General features: G+C 45.8%; 1 protein-coding gene across 6 annotated transcripts in view; it reads left to right on the top strand.

The window, feature by feature from the left end:
* Positions 1 to 4,157: 4,157 nt before the first annotated feature.
* Atg18a (Autophagy-related 18a) overlaps positions 4,158 to 25,779 on the top strand; it is a 35,409-nt gene continuing 13,787 nt past the window's right edge. For 4 of the 6 annotated variants that reach the window (XM_065427698.2, XM_065427696.2, XM_065427697.2 and 1 more), the window contains exons 1-9: positions 4,158 to 4,402; positions 10,414 to 10,496; positions 11,181 to 11,404; positions 14,000 to 14,155; positions 14,569 to 14,661; positions 14,740 to 14,810; positions 15,199 to 15,477; positions 19,795 to 19,902; positions 24,915 to 25,036. In XM_065427698.2, coding sequence (XP_065283770.1) covers positions 4,266 to 4,402; positions 10,414 to 10,496; positions 11,181 to 11,404; positions 14,000 to 14,155; positions 14,569 to 14,661; positions 14,740 to 14,810; positions 15,199 to 15,477; positions 19,795 to 19,902; positions 24,915 to 25,036 — 1,273 coding nt within the window. In that variant the 5' untranslated portion in view covers positions 4,158 to 4,265. Of the gene's footprint in view, positions 4,403 to 10,413; positions 10,497 to 11,180; positions 11,405 to 13,999; positions 14,156 to 14,568; positions 14,662 to 14,739; positions 14,811 to 15,198; positions 15,478 to 19,794; positions 19,903 to 21,865; positions 23,526 to 24,914; positions 25,037 to 25,779 lie in introns of those variants that run through there. The other 2 variants (XM_065427695.2, XM_065427699.2) reach the window with 2 other exon arrangements.

Raw genomic sequence — 25,779 nt, 5'->3', positions numbered from 1 at the left:
CACTGACACAAGTGCAACGGCCCGCCAGCAGTTTTCATGCGAAAGCGTCAAATGGCCCACCGAGGGAGAAAGCCGGCGCCTGTACTATGTAGCAGCGAAACCACATCTAATGAGGCATTGGCCGCGACGTCACCTTCCGAGCACGCCTCGAAGGAGCAGAGCGGACGAAAGGGTACACCTGCTGCCTGCCGCTCCGTATCGCGCCAGGTGTTACGTCAGGGGAGAGGGCACCGCCCCAACTCCGCGTCACCCTCGCCCTCGGAAGTCGGCTTCGGGTGCCTCGAGCCATCGCCCTAGCCGATCGCCTCTGAGCCCCCTCCCCACGCCTACGATGGTTCGACCGCTGCTGCTCCTTCCCTATTTCTTCCACCACTCTTTTCTACCCCTTCCCCCCCTGTGCAGCGCGGTTGAGGTGTCCTCATCTGAGAGCTGCGCTGCACTTTGCCCCATGTTTTTTTTTCCTTCTCAAACAAGATTCTCTCTCTCACTGCAGGCTGCTGCTGCTGCTGCTGGATCGGGCAGCACGTATACCGCTATACGTCACTCGCAGCGCAAAACTCGGAGGACCGCTAAGCGGCGTTCAATTGGGCATTAATGCTTTCGTATTCACAACTCATAAGTGCTTAGGTATCCTCGGATTTTTTAAAATCTCATTTGTTAAAAAAAAAAATACTTTAATGGGTGGGCTCTGGATCAGAGCCCGCCCATTTTAAAGGCCGAAGTCAAGCATCATCATTTTTTCGTCCTTCGAGACAGTTCTTTGTGTCAACTTCTCAATCTCGTTTTCACGCCTCCCACCTTGTTTTCTTTCAGCCGCGGTTACATCTTCTGCTTGGACGTGGTGTCGCAGTACTAGAGACTTTTAGCTTGTACGCTACTCCGGTAAACGGGAGCGGTTTGGGCGGATTACCGGATGGTCGGGGCGTAAACGTGAGCGGTGAAGCCGCCTGGTGTTGTAGAGCTCAACCAGACAAACGCATAGCTAAAACTGCAGTAACTCACCATATCCTGCTTCGCCACTTGTGCACATTTTTGGCAGTGGCGTAATTGTGAACACGATTACTCCACTGTCAAAAATTTACGCCAGCAGCTAAGCAGAATATAGTAATTAGCTCTGTGTTTGTGTGGTTGAGCTTTGCGCCACCAGCTGGCGCCACCAATCTGGCCGCTCACCTTGACGCCCCCGCTAAACCGGAAAACCGCCCGCGCTTGCCCGAATACCGGACACGTTAAAAGTCTCTACTATACGCAGTTCCCGACGTAACTGCGGCGCAAGGCACCGAAGCGCGGGAAGGTGTGCGCGTGGTCAGCGGAGGGAGGGGGGGGGGGAGGAATAAGTATACAAACGCAAGCGGTGCTCTTTGTTTCCTCCGCTGATGACGCAGCCATTCTCTTATCGCACTTCGGTTCGTGACGTTGCCGCGTCACGAACTTCGACCGACTCGCCCGAATGGCTATCCTCGTCCATCCAGGTGTCAATGAGACGTACAGGTGATTTTGGAGCGACGAGCGACAGGCTTTGCCCTCGCCCAAGACGATTCACGCGTCGCTGGTTTTTGGCCGGCCGAGAAAATTTCGCCGGGTCGCCCGGTAGTCCACGCGGCAACTTCCGCCGGGGACAGCGTCGCTTCGCATTTAACGTAGTAACGACCGTTCCGCTAAAGTGTACTAGAAGAGTACACTTTTCTAGTACACTTTAGTTCCGCCCGCTTCGATCTGAATTTGCTCTTGCAACTTTCTCTCTGCCGTGACAGCAAAAAATAACATGAGAGATAAATAAATAAGTAAATCGTAAAATCAGCCATCGTTTCGTCCCATCTCACTCTGAGAACAAAGTCACAGCGCTGTCTTATCGTAATTACTGAGATCGGTTGTTTGTGTCCATCTAGTAACGTTGGCTTGTGTCGGCGGTGTTAGGCCTGAGACGCCACCGAGAGCCGCCAAAGTGTTTTAACTTTTGCTCACCAGATGGCGCCACGACATTTCACATTGGCGGAACAGAACGTATTTTCGCCGGCGATATTGGAGAGCTTTTAAACACGGCTTTAGATTAGGGGGACGCAAGCGTAGGGGCCTGCAAGTGCTTGATGTCACGATATACTAAAGCCATATCTAATACGCCGTGGTTAAAGCATTCACCTCGTGGGGCGTTTGAAGTTTATTTGCGAGCGCACGATAGCATTTATTTGGAGAGCAATGTATGAATCTCTCTTTTCTTTTTCGCGACGTCGCGTTTTTGTGGTTTGTCCACGCCTCGACAGGATGCGTCTGTCGCTTCGCTGGCCGCTTCAATGTCCGCTGGATGGGCAAAACTTTGTTGTGGTCCATTTATAGGTCGCGCTAGTTTCCTAGCCCGAAGCAGGCCGCTCCCACGTTTGGATCGAAAAACCGAGGCATTGTAATTTAGGGGTTAGGTAATGCTCAATGAAAGGCGACTGCAGAATACTTAGGGCGGTGCTTTCTTTTTCCCGCGATCAGTTATTGTGAATGAACGTCGGCGTGGTGGCATCCGCCAGAACTCCGTATCGAAGGGCATATCCAATCATTCATATTTTTTTTTCTTTTTAGTGCCTGCAGTCGGGTTCAATGGTTAGTGTGTCTATGGTGTGCTTGGTGCACGCTCCATACATACCTCATGAACATTATTCTTTGGAACAGTGAAATGCTCGTAAGATTCGGGTGTGTGTGGGGGGGGAGGGGGGGGGGGGGTTGCACTATAAGGGGCCAACAATAAAAGCAGCGGGAACGTAAAGATAATAACGAGCTTGATGACACAAGTCATCACACCGTATCAAAGAAGCGGAAATAAAATTCGTCCATGCAATGACTAGGGCAGTGAGCAGTACGTACGTGAAGAACAACGCGTGTGTGTGCGTGTGTGTATATATATATATATATATATATATATATATATATATATATATGATCATAAGAAGCCAACAAACACTGACACCAATTAAGGTCAACATAGGGGGAGTTACTTGTGCTTAGTAAATGATAAAGAAACGATATATTAATGGATATAAAAACAACTTGCCGCAGCTGGGGGAACGATCCCATAGCCTTCTTCTCGTTTATTACTTAACGAGGGTCTCGCATCCGGCCACATTGATACCTTCAGGTATAATGTGTGGGTTTATTGACCGGTTATTTACCTTCATCCAAAAATATCACGTTCTCGTGACGCCTGTGACAGAAAGGATGTTCCACATCCGCGGCCAAGGTTTGTGAGTGGTGGCGCTGGCTGACACTACCCCGGTTCTACTAGGAAACATAAATACACTCTAAGAAATGTTTACCCCCTTTGAGTCATATTTTGCCACACAACAATAAACGTCATATCTGTGTTGTCCGCATTTCCTTTTTTTTAACGCTGCGAGCCCGGTACTTCTCAGTCACGAACGGCATGCGCGTAAAAATTGACATGTCCTACATTAATCTAAAAAAGAAAAGTAATATGGAAATACAGCGTTTGTAGAACCCTTGTATACAAGGAAGAAATTCACATACAGCGTTTGCAGAACCATTGTATACAAAGTAAGAAATTCACATACAGCGTTTGCAGAACCCTTGTATACAAGGTAAAAAACTCACGTAAGATTTAAAATCACATATCAAATTTCCCCGCTTTCAATGGTCGAGTGGATCCAGTTTACAGAACCGGGATATCTCTTTTTGATGCAGCGCTATTAATTTGTAAACTTCGTGCTTCAATATTTTTAAACTTTCGAATTTTTAAAAATTGTTGTAACTAAATTTAGGCCCTTAATTAAAATTCCGCTGCCAACAGTCACTAGAATTTAACTTTGCAGCAAATTTCATTAAAATCGGTCCAGGGGTTATCTCGGAAAAAAAGTTGTTGCGTTTTACATGTATTTGAATGAGCCGCGTCGGAGTTGGCGCAAGCTAAAGCTTTTTCAGAACAATTGTTCATCGAGGCGATGATGCTGTCATCTGTGAAGAAAGCACAAAGGGAGAAAATGTTTAGCGTGGCCTTAGAGATTAAGACGGCGTAGTCCAATCTCGAAGGCCAGACGCCTACTTCTTTTGGCGACGGGTGTCGCTGTCAGCGGAACGACTGACGTCCAACGGGATCAGTGACATCAACGTCGCGCGAGCCAATGAGCGACTGCGTATCGGACTGGCGTTTTGTGTCGTAGCCATTAGCCATCAGCCATACACAACTCTCAGCTGACGGAGGCTGCTTTGGTGGTGCTTGCTGCACAGCGCGCACCTTTGTTGTGTGGGACGATGTTTGCGCGTCCATGCAAAGTTTAGCCACTAACCTCAACACTATCAGCAAGGGAGTGAAGTACGGCGTCGGCGGACTCATGAATCTAGCCGCGGAGGGGGGTGAACACACCCCATACATTGAGTACGTGAATTTCAACCAAGACGGCACGTAAGTTTTTGAGCGTCTCTTTTCTTATTGTTTTCTTGGCTCGTCTGGCCTTCCGCGACTTGTGCAACCGCAAGCGGTGACAGAGGTGTCACTTTTTGCTGCATTTTGGTAGCCCAGTCGCTCGTCGGTTGTTTCACGTGAATATTTGGCAAGCCTGCTACGACCCGTCTTCGCGAGGGAAGCTCTCCGTATTTGGACTCCCTCCCGCGACGAGCTGCCTTCTGTGTAGCTTGCGCATCTGCTACCCAAGAGATGTTTTCGCTCGGCGCTTTTCTTTTGAGGTTCGCTCCCCCCTCGTCGAACGCTCGGATGAGTAAAGGCAAACACTGCTGCGGCATCGATTAACTCCGCTGCGTGTTATCAGTAAAGCAAGTCACCTCCCCTCCTTCCCCCTTTTTCTGTTGACTGCCAAGGGAGAGCGTTGTGTACCGTTTTGCAGCGCGCGTTTTCCATAGCCGCGCAGCACCACTCTCGCTCGGCATTGTGAATCGTTGGGCTCGCTTTGGCTTGTCGCCCCGCGCTCCCTTCCCCTCCCCAGCCGCACTTCCATCCGTTGCTTGCAACAACCCGAACAGCTGAATCGCTCGGGCGAAGGGCAATCCCAGCCGCAGGCAGTGGCCAAGGTAACTAGGACAGCGCCACATCGGTGGGTCCTTTTCTCTCGGCCAAGTCTCCGCGGTCGTCTTGCACCTGCGCCCAAGGTCTCGTGCGGTTCGCCACCAGCAGCAAGCAGCCCCCTCCCCGCTCAGTTTGCAACCGTCGGAAGCCCTTAGCCTTGAAACGAGCCAGCAGCGCTGCTCGATAGGCCCGCGTTATTAATCTGTCATATGTCAGCGCCCTTGCGCGATTTGCGGGCTGATGTAAGAGACTGCACGGGACTTTCTTTGTGTTGCTTTGTTTCTTTCCGCCGGGTACAGACGGGTCGTCGCAAGTCCCGCGTCCGTTTCCCGTTCCGATGCGTCAGCGACGGTCAGCTGTTATCGCACTCTCTCCAGTACCCAGCTCCGCGATCGCGCCCTTTCTGCTGCTCCTGCTGCCGTCTGCGACGTGTGGTTTGTTGTGTGTGCGTACGGAGCGCGCGCACTTGCACACAGAAGAAAGAAAAAAAAAACCTGCTGCTCTGTATATCGCGTGACTTAACGCGGCAGCTCCGAAAAAAAAAACACAAAAACACGCGAACCTTGCGACAGCCTCACTCGAAGTTGCTGCGGCTGCTTGTCCTTCGCGCAAGAATTTGCAAGAGCCATTCTCCCTCTAAGCTATTGGCTATGGGCTTCTGGCAGCAGAAGGGGCTTCGTTTCGCACTGCGCCGTTGTAGCGTCATCGTCGAGTCGACGACGGGGCGAAACTGTGCCGTCGTTGAAGTCCTTGACTGAAAGAAAGGCGCTATAGGCACGGCAAGCAGGTCGGCTGTCAACGGGCGACCGTTCTCGCGCTGCATTTTCTCTCCCGTGCCTGACGGCGGCCCATTGTCGGCGACTTTTGGACTGCACGCAAACCCTGCAGAGACGTTCGCTTGAGGGGGTTTGCCGCAAATTCGGTTGCGGCAAACCCCCCTCTACTCACGATCATGCGCCCACCTTTCTGTCTACCAGTAGGGAATGGTTGTTTGTTCAAACACAGCAATTGAATGAAACTTAGCACTGAATGCACTGGAACTGTCGTCTGCAGTCTGCTGACAGCTGAGCAGTGGTCATTGGTGGGAGGTGGGCAGGGGAGTAAAATGGCAGTGTAAGAGAACTGCCCAAAAGGACTTCTTCTTGGGCAAGTTGGTGCTTAGATTTCCTAGGTATACTTTGTGGCGCAAAATACATACTGTCATACTGTATGCTGTCATACTGTACATACATACTTATATACTGTCTCCCTTTCTTATGTCCCTTTTCCAGAAATGTATTTTGCGCCACAAAGTATACCTAGGAAATGTAAGAGAACTGTTTACGTACGTAGAACAGAGCGACGGGTTAGAGTTATCCATGCGATTCGGTTATCCATATACTTTAGTGGTGCAGCAACTTCCTCAAGCAAGTTTGTCACCACGCTTCAGACACTGCCACTGTTGTTTTTTGACTCTTATCTGTTGTCATGCCATCCCGGGGGCAAGCAGTCAGCTGGTCTGACTGGATTATTGTGCAATTCTTGGCTTGTGACCAGTTAAAACCAGTTGTAGACTGTCAATACAAGCTGGCGATAAAGCAATGAAGCAGGGTCGGTATAAAGGAAAATTATTCCAATCTGTTTTTATTTCAAATTGGCCATTAGCCCTCTGTGATAGGTCAAAATAGCTTGGGCTCCGCCCACTGGGGAATGACGCCCAACCGTATGGGCTGGACCAGAACCATTCTGACCTATCACAAAGGGCCAATGGCAGATGTGAAATAAAAACAGGTTGGAATAGCTTCACGTTATATCGGCCCAGTTCAACTGGTCTTTTTATTCTTTTTTTATTTTTCCCTGGCTAGTAAGCAAGAATGCTGTTAGCCAAAATCGATAAGCTGCAGTTGGGGACTTAATTGCAACTATGGTGAGGCTATAACTGAGGTTGAGCTTAACTAGAGTTTGCATGCCCTTGTAGCTAGGCCTCTGGAATAGTACTAATCGCAGTAATCGGAAAAAGTCTTCATTAGCATCGAAAGCAACATGTAAACACACACAGGGTTTGCGTGTTGTTTTAATGCAAATTGCTTCTTACTAGCCCACCAAGCGATATAAAACCCTCAGTGACTGAGTCGGGATCATTAACATCCACGTTTTCCCAAAACTTGGCACCATTCTCCTGCATTGCCCCCACCACATTCTCCACTATCCCTCCTACATTAAGATTAACTTTTACAGTGGCCATGTTTTTCGCTCAAATTCCACAGTAAGATAAAATTTTTGATCAGCATCGTTAAAGCAATCGTAGCTTGCCAATAGGCAAGCTATGCCTCTCGCCAACAAACCTTTAGCTGGCAAAAGGCAGCGGAACCTGTTCATGTCTAACTTGCTTTGCAGAGACCAAGATGTTTGTTCGATACTTTTTAATTTCATTTGGGACAAGGCAGGCAATCGGATACTCGAAGTGCTTCATTGATCAATGCGGAACAGAAGGTGCAATGCTGTTGCAAAATTTGAGCATGAACAAAGCACAGGCAAACGCTCAATTGCTTTTTATAACCATTGGAATAAAAGTTCTGGCTAGGTGTTATGTCAGTGGTGTGTCGGTCTTGCTCTTGACACTGAAACTGACAGCGGTGCTTATGCTCCAGCGTGGCGCAAGACAATACAGGGTTGGAACGGGATGTCAGGCAAACAGACCGGTGCACAAATGACGGGGCGAGGCTGGGCGAGCTTCTTGCCAGGAATAAGATTGCTGCGCATTTACTTATGCGCTGCAGTTCGTATGAGAGTCAATGGAGGCATAATCAAAGGCTCATTTACATCGCTGATACATCTGTTGCTCTGTGCAGTGCTAAAATTGATTGCATGTTGGAACAAGCACGCACTTTACGATCTTGTTTCCTTGGCTTGACTGCAAGGCCCAAATGTGCTTGCGCACTGCAATCGGCCCACGGAAACGCCTTGTTTGTGCATGCTGGCACTTTCCCTATAAAATGTGAACCTGTCTGCTCCGAGTAAACTTAGTTGAGAGTGATGCCGTCTCTGGTCCTGTTTTTGCTTCACTTTGTTTCACGCCCTGTTACTCTATATTAAGCATAAACCAGCTAGCCCAGCAACAAGTAGCCACAGTGTTACTAATGTCTTTTGAATGTTACTCAGCTGCTTCTCAAAGGACGTGTAAGGGTCCGGTTCTAGTGAATGCACTTGGAAGGGTATTATTTGATTGCCGCTGCCCCCACGGCTTGTCACTGGCAATCTTTCAGCTACGCTTTCAACTGCAGCTTATGGCCGGCCACTTCTGTGTCAACATGTTGTTTCTGAAAACTGACCCAAGTTGTGCACACAAAGTCCAGCCTTGCTCCTGAGTGAGTGAACATGTCGTGTACATCTCCAGATCATCAGCTGTATCCCTTGCTATCTGGGGCTCGCTGTTTTGACATTTCGTCCACTTTGCCTTAATCAGCTATCCACTCCTCCTTGTGAATCTTTGGTGTTAAGATTTCGCCCGCAAGAAGCATCTTGCCAGCTCTTCTTTCTTCTTAGTCTGACTTCGCTTGCTTTTGTCACTAGGCTGAACTTTTTCATTCTTGAAGTTGGAATTGGGAAAGCTTAACTGCCCTAGAAGGCAGTTAAGGGCTACTCCTTCAGAATTTGGTGTACAAAGACTGTGGAATCCATCATGCAGTTTTCACACTTGTTTTGTGCTGTTTCTTTATTGAAATGAATACTGAGCTGTGTGTTGCATGCGCAATTCGAAAAGAGGTATGCACATATTTTTTTCAATTTTTTTTTTGGACATGAAAAATCCCAACCAACTAGAGTCTAACAGCTTCGCTGTAAACGTTGTATACTATGTTGTGCTACATGCCATCAGCCCAAGACATTCGTAGCATACCCTCTCACAAGGTGCTGCTTCAATAGTTTTTGTGGATCACATTGCCTCCGGGCCCTTGCATTTAAGGGCCCTGGTGAGGCGGTATTGCTCCTATCGCTAACTCACTTTAGTGTAGCATCCCACTGTAAACATGTATTTTATAGTCGTAATACCTTCCTTGCCATTATTTTAATTCCTGTAAATTTTGCGCACGTGAAGTGACTGATTGTTAGGCCATTCTGCAGCCATGTTTCATCCACCTATCAAAGTTCATTGTTCCATCTCAATAAAAATTCACTGATAACCCGTTGCAACTAGCATGGCACTCTTTGGCGATATCTGGCCCTTTCGCCACTAAACACTGCATGTCATCTTGTGTGCAGAGAAGGCACCCTGTGTTCCAGTAGATGTAACAGTAGATGCACAGTGAATGAAAAACCCAGATATTGAAAGGAATATTATGGGTATGCAAATTTTTCAAGACTTCCAATGATGAATGTAATGGTTGCTATTCATATGTATGAGTATTTTTCAAAATAGCTTTTAAATATTGTAAATGCACTGTTTAAATCAAGTGTATCTTATTATGTAGTATAATTCCTGTTAAGCATACTATAAAAGTATTTATAGTGCTGTATTCAGTTTGTGCTTGTATGTGATACTGTGATACTGTAGTTGTGGTGTTTGTGTATTACAGAATGAGACTTGGGAGCTGCATTGTCATAAACCCCATGTTTTCTGGGGTTAGGCATCCTTAAGCTGCTCCTGTGACTTTTTTTCCACTAACCTTCTCCATTTTTATGGCGAACAATAAAATAAATTCTGCACTATCAAACATAAAATTGGTGAACAAGTTTGATAAATGTCATCCTGGCAGCCATAGTAGATAGTTACATAGCGGAGCTCAGGGAACCAGACATTTTGGGCTAAACCATTATCATTCACCCTCGTCTGAGATTCCAGTTGTTTGTTATGAATGCTTCATAATGTAATGACATAAGCTTTCTAATGTTCTTAATGTACTAAGATGTGAAGTGCTTTATAATAATGTGGGAAATGGCTGCTCAATCTTGACAAATTATTCTATATTTGATTGCTGTCTGGCACTATTCGATTTAGTCTCAAAAGTACTATTTGCACACTTGTAGAAGATATACTGAACGTGGTATTCAGAGATTTCTGTGCATCACTAGGATATGGCCTGCTACTGACTTGAACATGACGGCATGAGTTGCAACTGCTGTTGAAGCATTGCAGTCCTTGCGCCTTTGTTTTCTATGTCATACATTTATGTTCAGAGATGCCACTCATGAGTGCGTGCTGTTGATTACAAATGATGTGGGGCGGCTTATCCGTTTCCATAAAAAAAATTCGCTTCATACATTCCAGGGTGTCTGCGAAGTTGTACAATGACAAAAAAGAATGGAAAATGCCATGTGCAAGCTTGCTTTTATCTGATCTCGCTTGTCTAAAAGCAGCTTTGAGGTTTTGCTTAGTTTGGCCATCAACATAAAGGGAACTTGCTTCTTTCTTCAAGGTCACTCTCGGTCGGGACACAGTCGGGATACAAGTTTTTTTCTCTGGCAAATGTGGACAAGCTCGAGCAGATATACGAAAATGGTGAGTGCTTGTTAGTTTTCTTTTCTGTCTTTTTTTTCTTTCTGCTTGTACCAAGAAGAAATGGAGTCCTTCTGCCTTTAATTAAATCGAGTATATTTTGCGACAGCTGAGTGAGTATGAGTGACCCATGAGTATTGCATAAAGGGGGAGTAAAGGACGTTATAAAGTGCGATTAGTCATAAGAGTGTCAAAGTACAGGCACCTGAAGGTTAGTGAAAGGAAAACAGTGGAATGAACTTAGTACAAATCTAGTACACAATGCTAACATGCAATGGTTGACACTGTCAGTCTATTTGTCGTCTATCACCAAGGCAACAGGCGAGAAGGCCGAATAATTAAAGGATTTCGAACTTGGTAATGAGCATTTTTAAGTAGCAAGAACATATCTTACACAGGAAAAGTGTGCGTCAAATGTGGACAGCAACAAGAACAAGGACACACAGCGCTCTGTATGTCCTCATTCTTTTCGCTGTCCGTGTTCTATGTGCACTTTACCCGCCTTAAGATGTGCTCTTACAATTTTTAAAATGTTCATCACCAAGTTACCAGTTTCATTACTAAGTTCATTACCAGTTAGTCTTCAGCAAGAGCATTGGCACTGATGCGACAGTGCGTTCTTAAGAAATCTACACTTTGTGCCGACAAGGGCGTCACCGTTTCTGCCGGCACGCACGCTCCACGCAGACGAGGAAGGCATGGCCCTGGTCGAGCGGCTCTTTCTCTCCAGCCTGGTGTCCCTCGTCAGCGCTGGGTCGATGCGCAAGCTCAAGATGTGCCACTTCAAGAAGGAGTCCGAGATCTGCAACTACTCCTACAGCAACAGCATACTGGCCGTGCGGCTCAACCGGGCGCGCCTCGTCGTGTGCCTCGAGGAGAGCCTCTACATACACAACATTCGGGACATGAAGGTATGTGCATGCGACTGCACATTAGTAGTTTCATTTCGACATTGTGGCAGCATATTTCGGGCTTCTGCAATCGTTTTCGGTGCCTGCAGTATTGCGAAAGCATGGCCTCGGAGATTTGCTTCCATTGCTTTGATTGGGAGCCATCATTGCTGAAGGGCACAGTGGGACGTCACCTATTGGGTATTGTTCACTCCCCCTCCCCCCCCCTTCTTTTTTTGCCTAGGAAAGTTTGTTCAGTAATTTCAATTTATGGGTAGTACCGCTGCTGTTAGCCAGTTGTTGCCAGAGCTACTACACCTTGACTCTTGATGCGTGTAGTTGTCTAATACTTTGCTGTCGCTATCAGTACTTTGCTTTTCGGGTGAAACAGACATTCTTTATTTTTCCTGCTTAAGGCAGGACGGGGCACCTTAAAAAGCTTCATTTTATAGACAATTTGGATACAATTTGCAGTTAATGAGTTTATGAGCCGATTTCAGAAGTACAATTATTTTCCTCATATATTAAATACTTATGATATCCACAACAGGATGTTCATTTTTAGGGCCTAATTAACCAATTAACAGCAGCTTTCATGGTAACGTACAGCACACGGAATCGATTCTGAATGTGCGTAGTGTGCCAAAGCTATAAATCGTTTTAGGGCATTTTGAAGAGAAGTGATAGGTTGTCAAACTTGGTCATAAGAAATGCCCAACATGATATTTTTCTGTTGTCAAGGTGGGATATTTTGACGCTTAAGTGACTTCACTTCAAAATAACCTAAAACGATTATTTATAGCTTACGACACATTGTGAACATTCAGAATTGATTCCATGTGCTGTATGTTACCGTGCAAGTCGATGTTAATTCTCCAATTATGCCCTAAACAAAGAACATCCTATTTTGGGCATCATACGAAATATTTATCATAGGAAAAGAATAATTCTCGAATTATGCCCTAAACAAAGAACATCCTATTTTGGGCATCATACGAAATACTTATCATAGGAAAAGAATAATTGCATTTGTGAAATCAGCTGGTAAAAATACCTTATCTGGGCAAATTTAAACTGTCTCTTCTTAAGCTGCATAACAGCGGTTACTAGGATACAATTAAGAACATCATAGTTGCGAGTGGCAGCAGGGGAGGGGACAAAGAGAATACAGGCTGACTCTTCGTGTTGTTGCTTTCTGCCGCTTTGAATCAGTGTTGTCACTAGTGCTCGTCTTCTGTTGCATGCGGGCAGACAGGTGCACTTTTTTTTGGCACACGCTCCATGCTCGCTAGCATCACTTTGTCCTTCTCTGCAGCTAGCCTGCCTTCATTGCATCCCCAGTTGTCCTCCTGCACTTGCAGTGTGCAATGCGTGTGGGGCCGTTCATAAAGTTCATGTTATTGGTACCATAGATTCCAAATACGTGTGCACGACAGTCATCACAATGGGCACACGTCTCCCGAGCTCTAGCTGAGTATCGAAAATTGTGTACAGTACGACCACTCAACACCGCTAGGGCATTAATTTTTTTTTTTAATGGCAGTGTCCTCTGGCATTTTGGTATTTCAAGAGACACAATACCAGAGATTCATATAGTGTCGTTGGCAATGTATAGTTACCGTTACTGTGTATGACTAACTTTATTTTATAATTTATGATAATTACGTTTCAAAATGAAAATTTGCGACTGCAACGCAGTTGCAGATTGATACTGAGCACACCACACCGTGCCGTCCTTGGGCACGCAATAGTGGCTGCAACACTCCCCTGAACAGCTTTGCTGTGACAAATTGCAGGATGGGTTATCCCTATTTCTTCCCTCACATCCATAAAAGGTCCTCCCAAACAACCTTTCTGTGAGAACATGAACTGCCAAAGGTGGGCCCTGCACGCACCCCCGAGGAGTGGCTACCTAGTAGCCACTGACCATTGTGCTCTGAGGCTTCTGGCTTTTGCTGATCCACGCTCGCTGACATTCCTGCATGTCGCTGCTGCTGTGGCCGTGTCTGCCGCCAACCTGCAACAGCACCTGCACGCTTGTACTGCTACGCATGCGCTTAACACTGCGCAAACATTGCGCCACAGTGATGATGCATCGAAGATGCTGCAGCGCAGAGCATGCCAACACTGAAGTTGTTCCCCGTGTACAGCTGCAGCAACTGTTGTGGAGCTTGTTCTTGTGTAACTTGAGGTACGTTGCATGGCATTAGATGAAACAGGCCTCCCGCATCCCAAGCTGCACTTTGTAATCGTGAGCTCTCGGCTAACTTGGCTGTCCAGGGCCGTACTACTGATCTGCAAGGGCGTGCACTTCACACTCTCTTCCCGATAAAAGTGTTGGCGAAAGCATGCCTCCGTTGGCGTAAGTCAACAGTGCAAGAGCTGCATGTCTGGCCAAATTGCCCTGCTTTCGAGCCCACGCAAAACAAGCAGCATGGCTTGACCAGCAAGGCTTCGCCGTTCCTTGCCATCTTGGAGATCGTCCCCCTTCTCCCAGGATGTTTGCCTGGCCAGCAACTAATCCGCTGCACCACTTTAACCTGCGGCATTCTGTGTGGTGGAGGAAGAAGACGGGTGTCGTTCATGTCGGCGTGGATTTTCTTCCTTGCAAATTAGGACGGGAAATGGTCGCAGGTCCTGCACACGATCCGGGAGACGCCTCCCAACACGAAAGGCCTGTGTGCCCTGTCGCCCTCGAGCGACAACTGCTACCTGGCCTACCCGGGCTCAGACAACTTCGGCGAGGTCCAGATCTTCGACGCACTCAACCTGGTTCGTTCTTCATTGTTGCTCAACTCCTATCCTCTGGTTGTTGTTGCACACGATGGTTGCATGCAAACCTAAGCCATATTCAAGCAAGGCTTACTATGCAATCGAGTAAACCTCATTTTCTTGTGGCTGTCGTGTAGTTTTTCTCATCTTCTGTGGCACATTATTTAACTGTTGCTTGCTGACGAGAAGTGTGGGACAGGCATTTCCACCAACTTTTATTTGTTACAGGGCGATAACTTAGCCATTGTGCCATAGTGTGCACAGTTTCTCTACATGTTATAGCCCACCCATTTGATAATTTCAACATGCAGATCTGACTTTTCACGTTATCGAGCTTCTGTGGCCCACTCTGCAAAAACTGTTACTTTACAGTTCACTGCCATGAGCAATACCAACCTGTGCTCTCTTTTCAGCAAGCCAAGGTGATGATCCCTGCCCACAACAGTGCACTGGCCGCCCTCGCGTTCAACTCTACGGGTACACTGATTGCAACAGCTTCCACGAAGGTTTGTGCACAGCACCATTTCAAATCTGTCATTGTCTTAGAAAGCCAAAGATAATAAGAAATTGTATGACTCTTGCAGGGCACGGTCATAAGAGTTTTCTGCGTTGCTGACGGACAGAAGCTGTACGAATTCAGGAGAGGCATGAAGCGGTGAGTTGATTGTGGCTTCTCGGAAACGAGGAAAGTTGTGTGCGGAAATGAAAATATTTACACACCGGCGCACGATGGTGCATGCCAGTGTGTGTGTGTGTGTGTGTTTATATGTGAATGCTGCTTTTAAAAAAAAGTAAAGCATAGTTGCGAGCGTCTTGTCCATTTATTATACTTCATGTTGGGTACTTAGCGCTGCTTCACAAGTTAAAAATCTGCTAATGCTGTCCATGGTTCCGGTTACCCGTTAGTTCGTTCCTTGCCTTGCCTAGTTTATGGACAAGCTACTCTCCCATGTGGAACAGCAGTAACTTGAGATATCCGGGTGAGAGCCCATTGTCAAGCATTAGTGGGCTGAGCAATGTTTGACGATCTTCGCCATGTGCAGGTGTGCCGACATCTATTCACTGGCGTTCAGCGCCGACTCGCTATTCCTGTGTGCGTCGAGCAACTTCGAGACGGTGCACATCTTCAAGCTCGAGGACCCGAAGGAGGCCAACAAGGTGGCCGAGGAGCCCGGCACCTGGATGGGTTACCTGGGCAAGGCCCTCATGCAGAGCGCCTCGTACCTGCCCACGCAGGTGACCGACGTGTTCAACCAGGGCCGGTCGTTTGCCACGGTCCACCTCCCCTTCAGCGGGGTGCGCACGGTGTGCTGCCTCAGCACGTAAGCACCCATGGCGTCTACGCCCTTCCACCCTTTGAAGGGGCCCCTAAACTGCCTGACATTTCGTTTTGCATATATGTAAACACGCGCAATGCACAATATACAGCGACGATCGTCTTTCGCTTCCGTGGGCAGAACTACGTGCTGCGGAGACACCTCAGATTTAAAAAAAAAGGAACACGCTCCTTTCCTGGCTTTTCCCTGTCAGTCTGTTCGTGCACTGTACAGTGAAATCTCGATATAACAAACTTCAGGGGACCACGGTAGAGCGCTCATTTTTTTGAAAGGCTGTTATAGTGATATCCACAGAATTAAGTATTCTGTCCATCCACCCATCATTTCATAAGTTGTCACCATGCGAGCTGTCCATGAAAGTGCCGCTGTTGGCTCTTGGCCTGCACTGTTGCTATTTTGCGTAGATTCCCCTGCCAAGCCGTGCAATGAAAGTGATTCACGCAAAAGATGCTGACATAGTCCTCCACGTTGCCCTCAAAGCGCAATGTTTCTTGCTCGTTGTTTGTTTTTCACATTCCTTGCCACGGCCACCGCAACTGTCTCGCTCCAGGCGGACACATGAATGCTTGAGCCACTGCTTGAGCCTCTTTGCTTGAGCCCGTGAACCTTTCTTGGAGTGTCCATTCAGTCAACAGAGGGTGTTTAGGGGTGAGCAGCGGGTGGCGCCTCTCGGCATGTTGATGGGACCTGTAGTTTTTGCTTCACTGCATGGAGTTGGCAAGAGTGCAGTGAGGACCAAGATCTGCTGTGGGGAGGGTAGCAAGAGCACATGAGAAACATTAATCAAGTGCTCCTAACTTGGATATTACAGCATATTTTAAAAACATTCTTCCAAATGTATGTCTGCATTGTAGACTGGTACACAGCTTCCATTGTGTAACAAATTTTCAAGCTCAGTGGTTTGAGTACCCTTTAAATGACAATAAAAAAAAAAAAACACTGAATCAGTTTGGACCACTAATGCATCCTTTCACAGCTCAGTTTTTGTAGATTTCGCGATATGTTGGAACACTACGAGGTCAAATTTCCATTTTAAACCTAGGTCTACCCATGTCCATCGTACACAGTGGTCAACACATTCTATTTTCTGAAGTATATAAGCGCTTATTTACTTGTTTAGGTCAATACGCATCTCCTTTTATAGCGTAGCTGTGGCTGAGCGCATGTGTCGACGGCGTGTCCTGCTTGAGAGGTAATCTGCCCTGTGTGCAAAGAGTGGGCGTGCCGAGATTACATGGCATCATGTGCGTTGTCTTCCCATGCGTTCAGTACTTGAGTTTACGCAATCTCATTTTGGACTCGTCGAAGCGAGAGGTAGAAGCAGCATTTGCTCCCAACTGTCGGCAATTTTCATGGATCGTCACACTCCAGGTTATCAACCACGAATGTGGAGTGGGTGTGAAAGTGTGGCTGACTTCGTTTAATCCGTACCGTGAAGATATCGACACAGCATGAAATCGCATATTTTGGCTCTGACTCTCAAATTCAACAGTGAATTTTTCTGTAATTAAAAATTGCTTTTTTGGATTGCCTGATAGTTCAGAAAATCCTGTAGCCCTTTCCATGTAAAAAAGAACATCGATCGGTGAGTGCTTATTACATAAAAGGGGAAATTTCAATTTAACGAAATTTCAGTATAACAAAGCAAATTACCAATTTTATCTACTTTGTTGTATCAAGGTTTAACTGTATTGATTTAATATTCATATCTTATTGAACATAAGAATATTTTCTAGTACATTATTTTCAAACCAAATACAAATATTAAACATGCGTTAGTTCACTACCATTCAAAGTTGTTGAATATTCGCACACACCTAATAAAAGTGCTCATTTTATTGAAGTTTGAACAAAGACTTCTATAATTGAATACACATCAAATAATACTACAATAAAATCATGTTACTACAAACATCAGATTATGAAATTTTCAGACGTATTATTTTTTAATTCCTCGCCAAAATGCCTGTTTTCAGTGTAAGCGACTTTCAGGACTACGAATTTCAGATCACCTAATATTTCAGAATAACGTATGTAATGTACTCCCGCAATCACCAAGGTGCTTCATTAATACGAAGTTCCGTTAAAGTCTCGGTACCAAGTCCCTGAAGCTTACACCAATCATCATTTGCAGCATCGGCATCAATGTGAGCATTGCATATGGTCACCTACACGGCCCCGCATTAGAAAGAAGCGACGCCAATTTTTGCTCAAAGAAAATGGGGACATTCCAATGCAGCTGAATGCTGGAAAAAAAGCAAGTCGACCTTTGCAGGGAGCATGCTATCACACCGTCAACAATAGCAGCGATGTTCAGGGATCTGGACAGTATCTTAAAATTACTTAGTTACAGCTGGATCCCTCAAGAAAACGCTTGTGGCTTGGCAACTACCTTAACGTCGACTATGCCATCCTCGCATTGTTTAAGAATGCCAGACAACACGATGTGAGCTCGTTAGGCCCTATTATTCAAGAGAAGGTGCAACAGTTCGCAGTCGCCTTTGATATCTCTGGTTTTGATGCAAGTGCCGGATGGTTTTTTTGCTTCCAGCAAAGGAATGGCATTGCTTGGCAGGTTGCTTGTGGCGAAGAAAAGGCAGCAGATTGCAAGAGTGCAGTTGCCTGGCGGAATGAGCGTTTTCAAGAGATTGAGTCTCTCTCTCTGGACGTTTTCAACGCCAACCAAACGGCATGCTTTTATCAGCTGTTGCCTGATAAAACTGAACTTTAAGGTGGAAAGTGCAAGGGCGGAAAGAAAAATGGCTGTGGCTTAGCTAAGGTTAAGCCCAGGATGCGAAGCATACTAGCCTTTATTTTAGTTGCTGAACCACTGTTTAGCCTGGTGAACTGCTGTTGCTTGGCTATATTTGGTTCGGCTAGACGAAGAAACAACTCATGCAGGCGAGCGCACAAGCTGAGACCCGGCTATGTAGCTACGCGGCCGCAAGCGAGCGCATGAGTTGAGCCTCCGCTTTTGCAGCTGTTATGACGTCATATGGTAGCTACGCGGCCGCGCGCGGCGCAGCAAGGAAGAGCGTGGTTGTGCGGCTAGTATGCTTCGCATAAAATCACTTCTCCGCATATCAGTTCTGTTTATCTACAACTCCACACACATGGAAAAACTCAAGTCTGCTAAGCTGCTCTGCTTGAAAAAGATTCTCGTTGCAAGAAAGCGTGGGTGATACAAGAATTGTTCACGCAGTGGCTGCTGTAGCTCGATGACACTATGAAGAAGAAACACAGAAAAATTCTTCTTATTGTTGACATTTGCTTGGCACATATAGTAAACATGCAATTGAGCAATGTGCAACTTAAATTTATGCCCCTGAATGCTCCAACCTTTGGACCAGTGCATCATCAGATGCATGAAGGCCGAATTTTGGAAGCATCTTGTGCGTCGCCTCCTGATTAACATTCGACTGAAGCTGCCCACAGAGGTCAACATCTGTCAAGCTGCAGAAATACTTACAGGGTCGTCGTGGAACGTCAAGGTAAGCACAACCAGCAACTGCTGGCAAAAGGTAGGCCTATTGAAAAGGCTTCATCTACACCACAAGACTTCTAGGACACAGAGGAGCTCAAGCCAGGACTGCGGAATGAGCTTAGAGAAGCTTCCCGTAGACACCACAGTGACCTTCAATGATTACACTGACAGCGACAGCGCGGCGGCCACATCTGCGTAGCTCACCAGCAAAGACATTGTGAATAAAGTGCGTGAGCAAGAAGATTGCAGTAGCGATGAAGATGATTTCAACACTGGATCAACGCACGAAGATGAAGACAGTTTCCAGCACATGTTCTAGATTTTCTAGAAAAGACCAGATCATCCACGGGCCCTGTGAAGATGTCCCCTATGATGTTCACAGGAAGGTCGAGGATGTGGAGGCGTTCGTCCTGCAACGCTTGTTGTCTACTTGCCAGGAGGAGATGAGACTGCTTCAAGCAATAAATTGTAGTCAAACTGTGTGCAGCGTTTTCATTTATTATTTGCATACTAATACGTGCATCTGCTGCAAAGGTACATAATTTTCGTTGTTGTGTAACATTGCTGACATGAAAATAATGGTTTTTCAGTACTACGATATTTCAAAATAAATTCGGCGGTCCCGCAAAGTTCGCTGTAACGAGATTCTGCTGTACAATCAAGCCTGACACAAATACTTGTTACATTAGGTTTTCAAGGAGCATACATTTCTGACAACCTGATAACAGCAATAAAAACAGTTTTAAGTTCTTATATCTTTGTTTATGCGAAGGTTCAACTGTATTGAATGGAAATGTTTTGTTTCTCCTTGCTTGCAGAATTCAGAAAATACCCAGGGTACTTGTGGCAACCAAGGACGGCTACTTGTACGTCTACAACTTGGATCCTGTCGAGGGTGGTGACTGTACCTTGTACAAACAGCACAGGTAGTCTGCAACTGACTGCTAACCTATTGATTTGGAGTACCTAAAGCAGCATGGTTGGGGTTGACCAGAGTTCGTAGCAGTCTTTAAAAGCCCGTGATATTTAAAATGCCATAAAGGTAGTGTCCAGAACATGGCAACCATGGCGCTTTTCTGGCTCCTGCAATCGCTTTTGGTGCTTGCAGTACACAAAGGCATGGCCTTCGAGAGTGGCTTCCATTACTCTGTGGGAGCAGTCACTGAAAGCCATTGAATGTTACTTTTGGCTAGGCATAGTGGATTTGGCTTAATGTCGGGTCACCTTGTAGTGGCCGAAAGTCAATGCCATCCGATAGTTGTGCCATCGTGCATTTGTTTTGTGGCGGGCTGCCGCTATTCTTTCGCTGTGCCCTTCTGTGCCATGCTCGATGTGAAGCATGGTTCACGGGTCGTTGAGAAAATTGTCCCAAGTTTTTCGGTGTGGCAGGAACATGCAATTTTCAGTAATCCTGGCTGTACCTCGCATGTTTCAGTGGTGGATTGCTCTAGACCTCTTGAACTTTGATTACTCAGCATGCAGCCCAAGTTGTAAAACTTCCATTGGAGAGTTTGTGCTCAATTCGTATGAAAAGCGGGAAACATGTTGCAAACATAAAAACTTCGTAAAAACTTCATTCAAGCTCACGTGGCAGCTACCATTTACCCTGCGCGGGTCACAATTTTGTCGAGAAATGTGTCCCACCAGGGTCAAAATTTTTTACTGCAGGTTAGTTATTCCAAATTACTTATTTTTAGAGTTTAAACAATGTTTAGGTGACATTAAACTGACCATTATTTTTGTTTGCATTATACACTTATGTGGATAAACTAGCATAATTTAATAGATACAGTAAAATTCACAGAACTACTTCCAAACAGGGTTGAAATATTGTAATGTAGCTAGAACAATTGTGTGGCAACCTCTGAACCAGATTCAAACCAATGACGAAAGCCGATAATGGAAAATGAAATGGATTGCTAGATTGCGGCCCCAGGACGCATGGCCATAGCTAATGTAAGGCATTCCATGCGAGTGCCTGCAAGAAAACTCGGCGATTGCACATTGGCCAGGAAAATGAAGGGAGTGAGAAACTTGCAAGGATCAATTTTTACTATCGCTAAGCGAGATATGATCAGTTCCTTCACATCTTATGAAAACACACAAATGGCACTATCGTTGCTTTGTGAGCAACTGCCTGTGAGTAGAGAAATGGCTCGGGGGAGCCACGCGAGTGAGCACCCCACCGTAATGCTTTTAGATTAGAGGCAAAGTAGAAAGGTTTTCATGGTGCCTGCAACTCAATGGCAGTTTTCAAACAAGACCAGCGCGAGATACTGGGACAAACGAAGATAGACACACAGCGCTGACTTCCAGCAATCTTGCACTCTTCTTATTTAAACATGAACTACCAACATGCCCAAGTTTCTACCCTTCATAGCTCAATGACAGGCACAGCAATGCTGAATCTTAATTAAGTGCACAAGTGCGGCCACGTGCATGCAGCAATAAACTTGGCGAAGCAAGTTGACGCCTATACTGGCTACCACCATAGTGCGAAGCTAAAAATCAGTTTTGCTGGATGTTGAAGCATGGCAGCACAATGAATTTTTTTAGCAGGAGGTTGCAGCATCTCCGAGGCAATGTTAGGCATGGCACCTTATTAATTCAAAAAGGGGTAATGAGCGACCTTGCAGAGCCGTGCCTTGAGTGTCGTCGGACTTGAGCCATGCATGTAGAACAAACTTGTGACCTATGCCAGTGTGTTGTGGACTTGCAAAATGGTGGCATCTGGCTGCTCGTGCAGTTCATCTTTGCGCACAGGTGAGCAGCTCCAAAAAATGTTTTCGGGCAGTAAAATTGTGAGAGCATTCTGCCGTGATGGAAAAAGAATGTGCGTACGTCCCTCTCTGTCACAGCCTGCATCCACATGTTCTCTTGTCTTTGCAGGATGTAGTAGAACGGTGCGGCTGTGATGCCGTCCTGTATGAGAAGCCGTTAAACAAGTACCTGCAATCCGAGCTTGATACCATGAGTTACCACGCGGCCTCGCAGGACACATCACTGGAAGACATCCCAAGAAAATTTTTTGGATGCCCTGGGGACAGTCTGCCAATGGCAGAACTGGTCAGCCTGTCTAGGTTGGACCTAGATTTATGCAAATAAATGTAAAATTGTTCGAACATTTTATTCAAGGTCCACCCGCAAGACAGTCGAGTTTATTGTCTGGAGTTTTGCACTTGTGGACTTAACACCTACAGGGCAGGGTTTGTTGCCAGCAAATGGGATCTGGATACCCTGTTTTCAAGCCACAGTTGACTTTTCGTGTCCCCTGCCAGTGAACAAGTGCATGCAAACATGCATGTGAGCAAGTGCATGCAAAGTGCAGGAATGAAGTGCCAGCTTGCCAAATTGTGTGGCATTCCAACATGTGCCTGATGCCTGCCGGGATTTGCCTGCTGGTATTCGCCTGTGCCAGGAAAACTTCACATTCCTCTTCGAAGATCACCATGGTATTGGGGCCATTTTTGATTGAATATCAAGGTTATAAGGCTGACATTATTTTTAGGAAAGGACCTTGAAGGCCTTGAAAGCTTGTGGAGTGCTTGGTGCTATCGGCAACTGCAAAAATTGTAAGCCTCTTGGGGAACATTGACTTCGAGGATGGAAAAGAACTCATGCTCCCCTTGAAGAAATGAACATTAGCTAGCCTTGCAAAAGGCAAGGCTGCCGAAGTGCAAAAGATGTGTTCCCATTTATAATGGAGTACCAAGTTTCTGATGGTGACCACCAAGGCACCCTTTGGCAAGGCTTGTGTGGATTGCGGTTGCCGGTGCTCAAGGTCTTACATGTACCTCATGACGGATGCCCCCTCTTCGCTGCAAACTAGTTGTGCAAGCATCATTGGGATTCTCTAAACAATGAGTGCACCAAACTTCTGCAGGAAGTAAAGCACAGCCTTTGATTGTTCAAGAGGCTTTCCAACAGTTTGGATGAATGTTTGTGCAACCTTTCGAAGTTTTGTGCTTCATGCTCAAACCTTTGGGGAGTACTGGAGTCGAGCTGAATTTGCAGAGGGCGAACATAACCTTGCCGAAGCTGCAAAAACAAGTACGCATGTCGTGTCCGGCTCTACCAGATTGGCACCTGTCAGGTCTCCTACTGCAACACTTCACATTACGTAGTTGTCAACTACAGTTTAATCTGCAGAATTTTTTAACTTTTGATCGTACATTTTACGGGTTAGTACATTCTTTCATGCATTTTTCCAAAACGTATGAATGAGGTTCTACTGCATCTTGAAATCAAACAACCTCGGAAAGACTGCAAGAGAGAAAATGGCAGGAACTTCAAGAGGTTCAATAACGGGAAAAGAACTGCAAGAAGTTTGTGATGCACTTCATAGCGGACTGCTAGAAAGCAGACTCTATTGCAGGCTCTCAAACAGAAAAAGGGGGCAATAAGTGCAATTGCCTATATATTGATACCAAACTAAGCCTGTAAAAGTGCAAAGAAATTGAAATACATTCAGTGTGCAAGTTCCTAGCATTTCAAGACATTGTATGTCCTACTTCCCTTTCATTTTCAATAAAGATGAGCTTGTTTCGAAGACATTACTCTTTTTTTCAAGCCGCCACACACAACCTTGCTTGAAGTCATTGAAATTGATGTCAAAAGTTCTTGAAAACCCTTGGAATTTTCATCAATTGAGACTGCTACGAACCCTGTCGCCTGTGTTCATTGTTTCAGAGCATGCTTGCACATTGAGAGCAATCTCTAATACTAATCTTTTCCAGTAAATATCATAATTTGTAAAATGAATTGCGTATAATTTGTTTGGAACCACTTACATTTATTGGAAATGCCGAAATATACTGTCTCACCAACTTGCATACGGTGCAGTGAAGGCTAGCGATTTGTCGAGCAATAAGTAGTGAGAGCAGATTATGCATTCAAACAAGGGGGAGTATTCCTTCTGGTTCCCCATTCCAGTTGCCTGATGACTGTAGTTTCTGCATCATGGGATCGGGCGAGACCGTAGGAAGTTTAGTGTCTCAAAATTTGTTGCAGTTTGACAGATTACGCAACACTACACAGACTAAAGGCTTCTTACTGCTTGCGTTCACGACCATAAAATATTTCATTAAGCTTGAAGAAAAATTGGAGTTGGGGGTCAATGTTGCACGAGATCTTGCAGGCAGATGCGTTTATTACTTGGGTGCGTACTTATTCACCACCAGACGAGCAGACCGATACATTTATGCAACCTGCTTGCGACAAAAGCGTAATTTTACTGAGAGCGCAATGTTGGATAAATCATTAGTTTGTCGTATTTGCAATATAGATTGCATTGAAGTCATTGTGGCCCCCATCTTGGCAGAACTAGCAAGTCGAGAAGCTCCATAAACAAGAAAATGCGACATTAGTGGTGCACTAAAAGCATATCCTGCACCCAACGACAACGATAATCGGGATAATCTGGTGAAAAGTTGTCCATCGAAAAGCGAACCGATGTACGCTTGGTAGTATGGTGCGCTGACGTCGTCGTGGCCACCTAGTTCGGGTACTAGCATGGCGAGATGCTGTGTTCAGGAGATTGCGTGAAAACTATCTGTGTGAAGTATTTATTCAGTGTTCTACGTTTTCTTTTTCTCCGTCTTCCTTGTGCTGCATTCCCCAACTGGCAAATGTAACGTAACTGACCTGCTATGTGTACATAGTAATTTTGTGGAAAGCATCGCAAATGTAAAATAAGTACCCCGCGAAACATTTACGACTGCACCGCTTTCATAGCTATTCGGCATTGCATACTGCATGTCAAATGCACTCTAGGGTATGCCAGAAGCCAGTCCGATGCAGTGCTGCTTGTTGATTAGGAAAGTTCAGGTGTAGTGCCACTCTGTCATCTGTCTGTGGTAGATGGAAACCAGCGTTTTGCCGTTCTCTTGTAGCCCAAGTAGTGGGCTGCCGTAATGGAATGCATGTCTGTGGCTCGTAGGCTGGACGGTCGCGAAGCCACAACGGCACCACCGTCGCAATCTGGCGATGCAGCCTCGGACCAAGCGACCGCGCACGGAGCCTCTCAGCCAACTCCGGCGCCACGCAAGCCAGACTCGCAGGGTAAAAGACACAGCATTGTAGTCGTCCTTGTCGTGCGTTATTTCCGTCAAATCTCTTTCAACCGACAAATGTGTCGCATTGATACGACGCCGTGTGAGAAGCAGGTCAAGAAATGTCCTAGGTACCAAGCAGGAGTGGCCGAGGTGTTTTTCATGAACGCAAAATGAACTTTGCTGCTTGCATGCAAGTTAGGTCATTGTGCATATACAGGTCACTTCTGCATTGAACTGAAGTGGAGCAACATTTAAGGAACTTCGGCAACTTCGCCTGCAAGTTAACATGAAGCATGTGTGTGAATGCACTTGATGTACAAAAAAAAAGGTATTGGTTCTAAAGCCGAGAACCAATGCCCTGAATCAATAATATATGTGATAAACTTTTCTAGGGTACGTATCGTACCAGTCGCTTTAATAGGATTAGCAGCAGGCTGTCAGTTCCAGGAAAATATGTACTGTGCACTTAAATAATACCTTAAAGGATATAGCATAAATCACTTGGAAGAGATTTTGCATAGTGCAGTGGAAGATGTTGCATACTTCAGCGATTCTTAACAAATTTTGTCTTTAGTGTTTGCGCATTTCGTGAAGCAAGATGCTGTGAAAAGAATGGGCCTTATACTGATGGTCAGTTAGATAAGTTTAAGTAAAGTTGATGCACGAATTTGTTTAAGTTGAATTCAGTTTTACAGGATTCAGCATATTCTTATCTACTGTGCACCTTGCCTTTTCATGCTTCTTGGTTGC

This window comes from Dermacentor albipictus, chromosome 8 (genome assembly GCF_038994185.2).
Source record: "Dermacentor albipictus isolate Rhodes 1998 colony chromosome 8, USDA_Dalb.pri_finalv2, whole genome shotgun sequence".
NCBI lineage: Eukaryota > Metazoa > Arthropoda > Arachnida > Ixodida > Ixodidae > Dermacentor > Dermacentor albipictus.
This window is presented reverse-complemented; position numbering and strand designations above follow the sequence as displayed.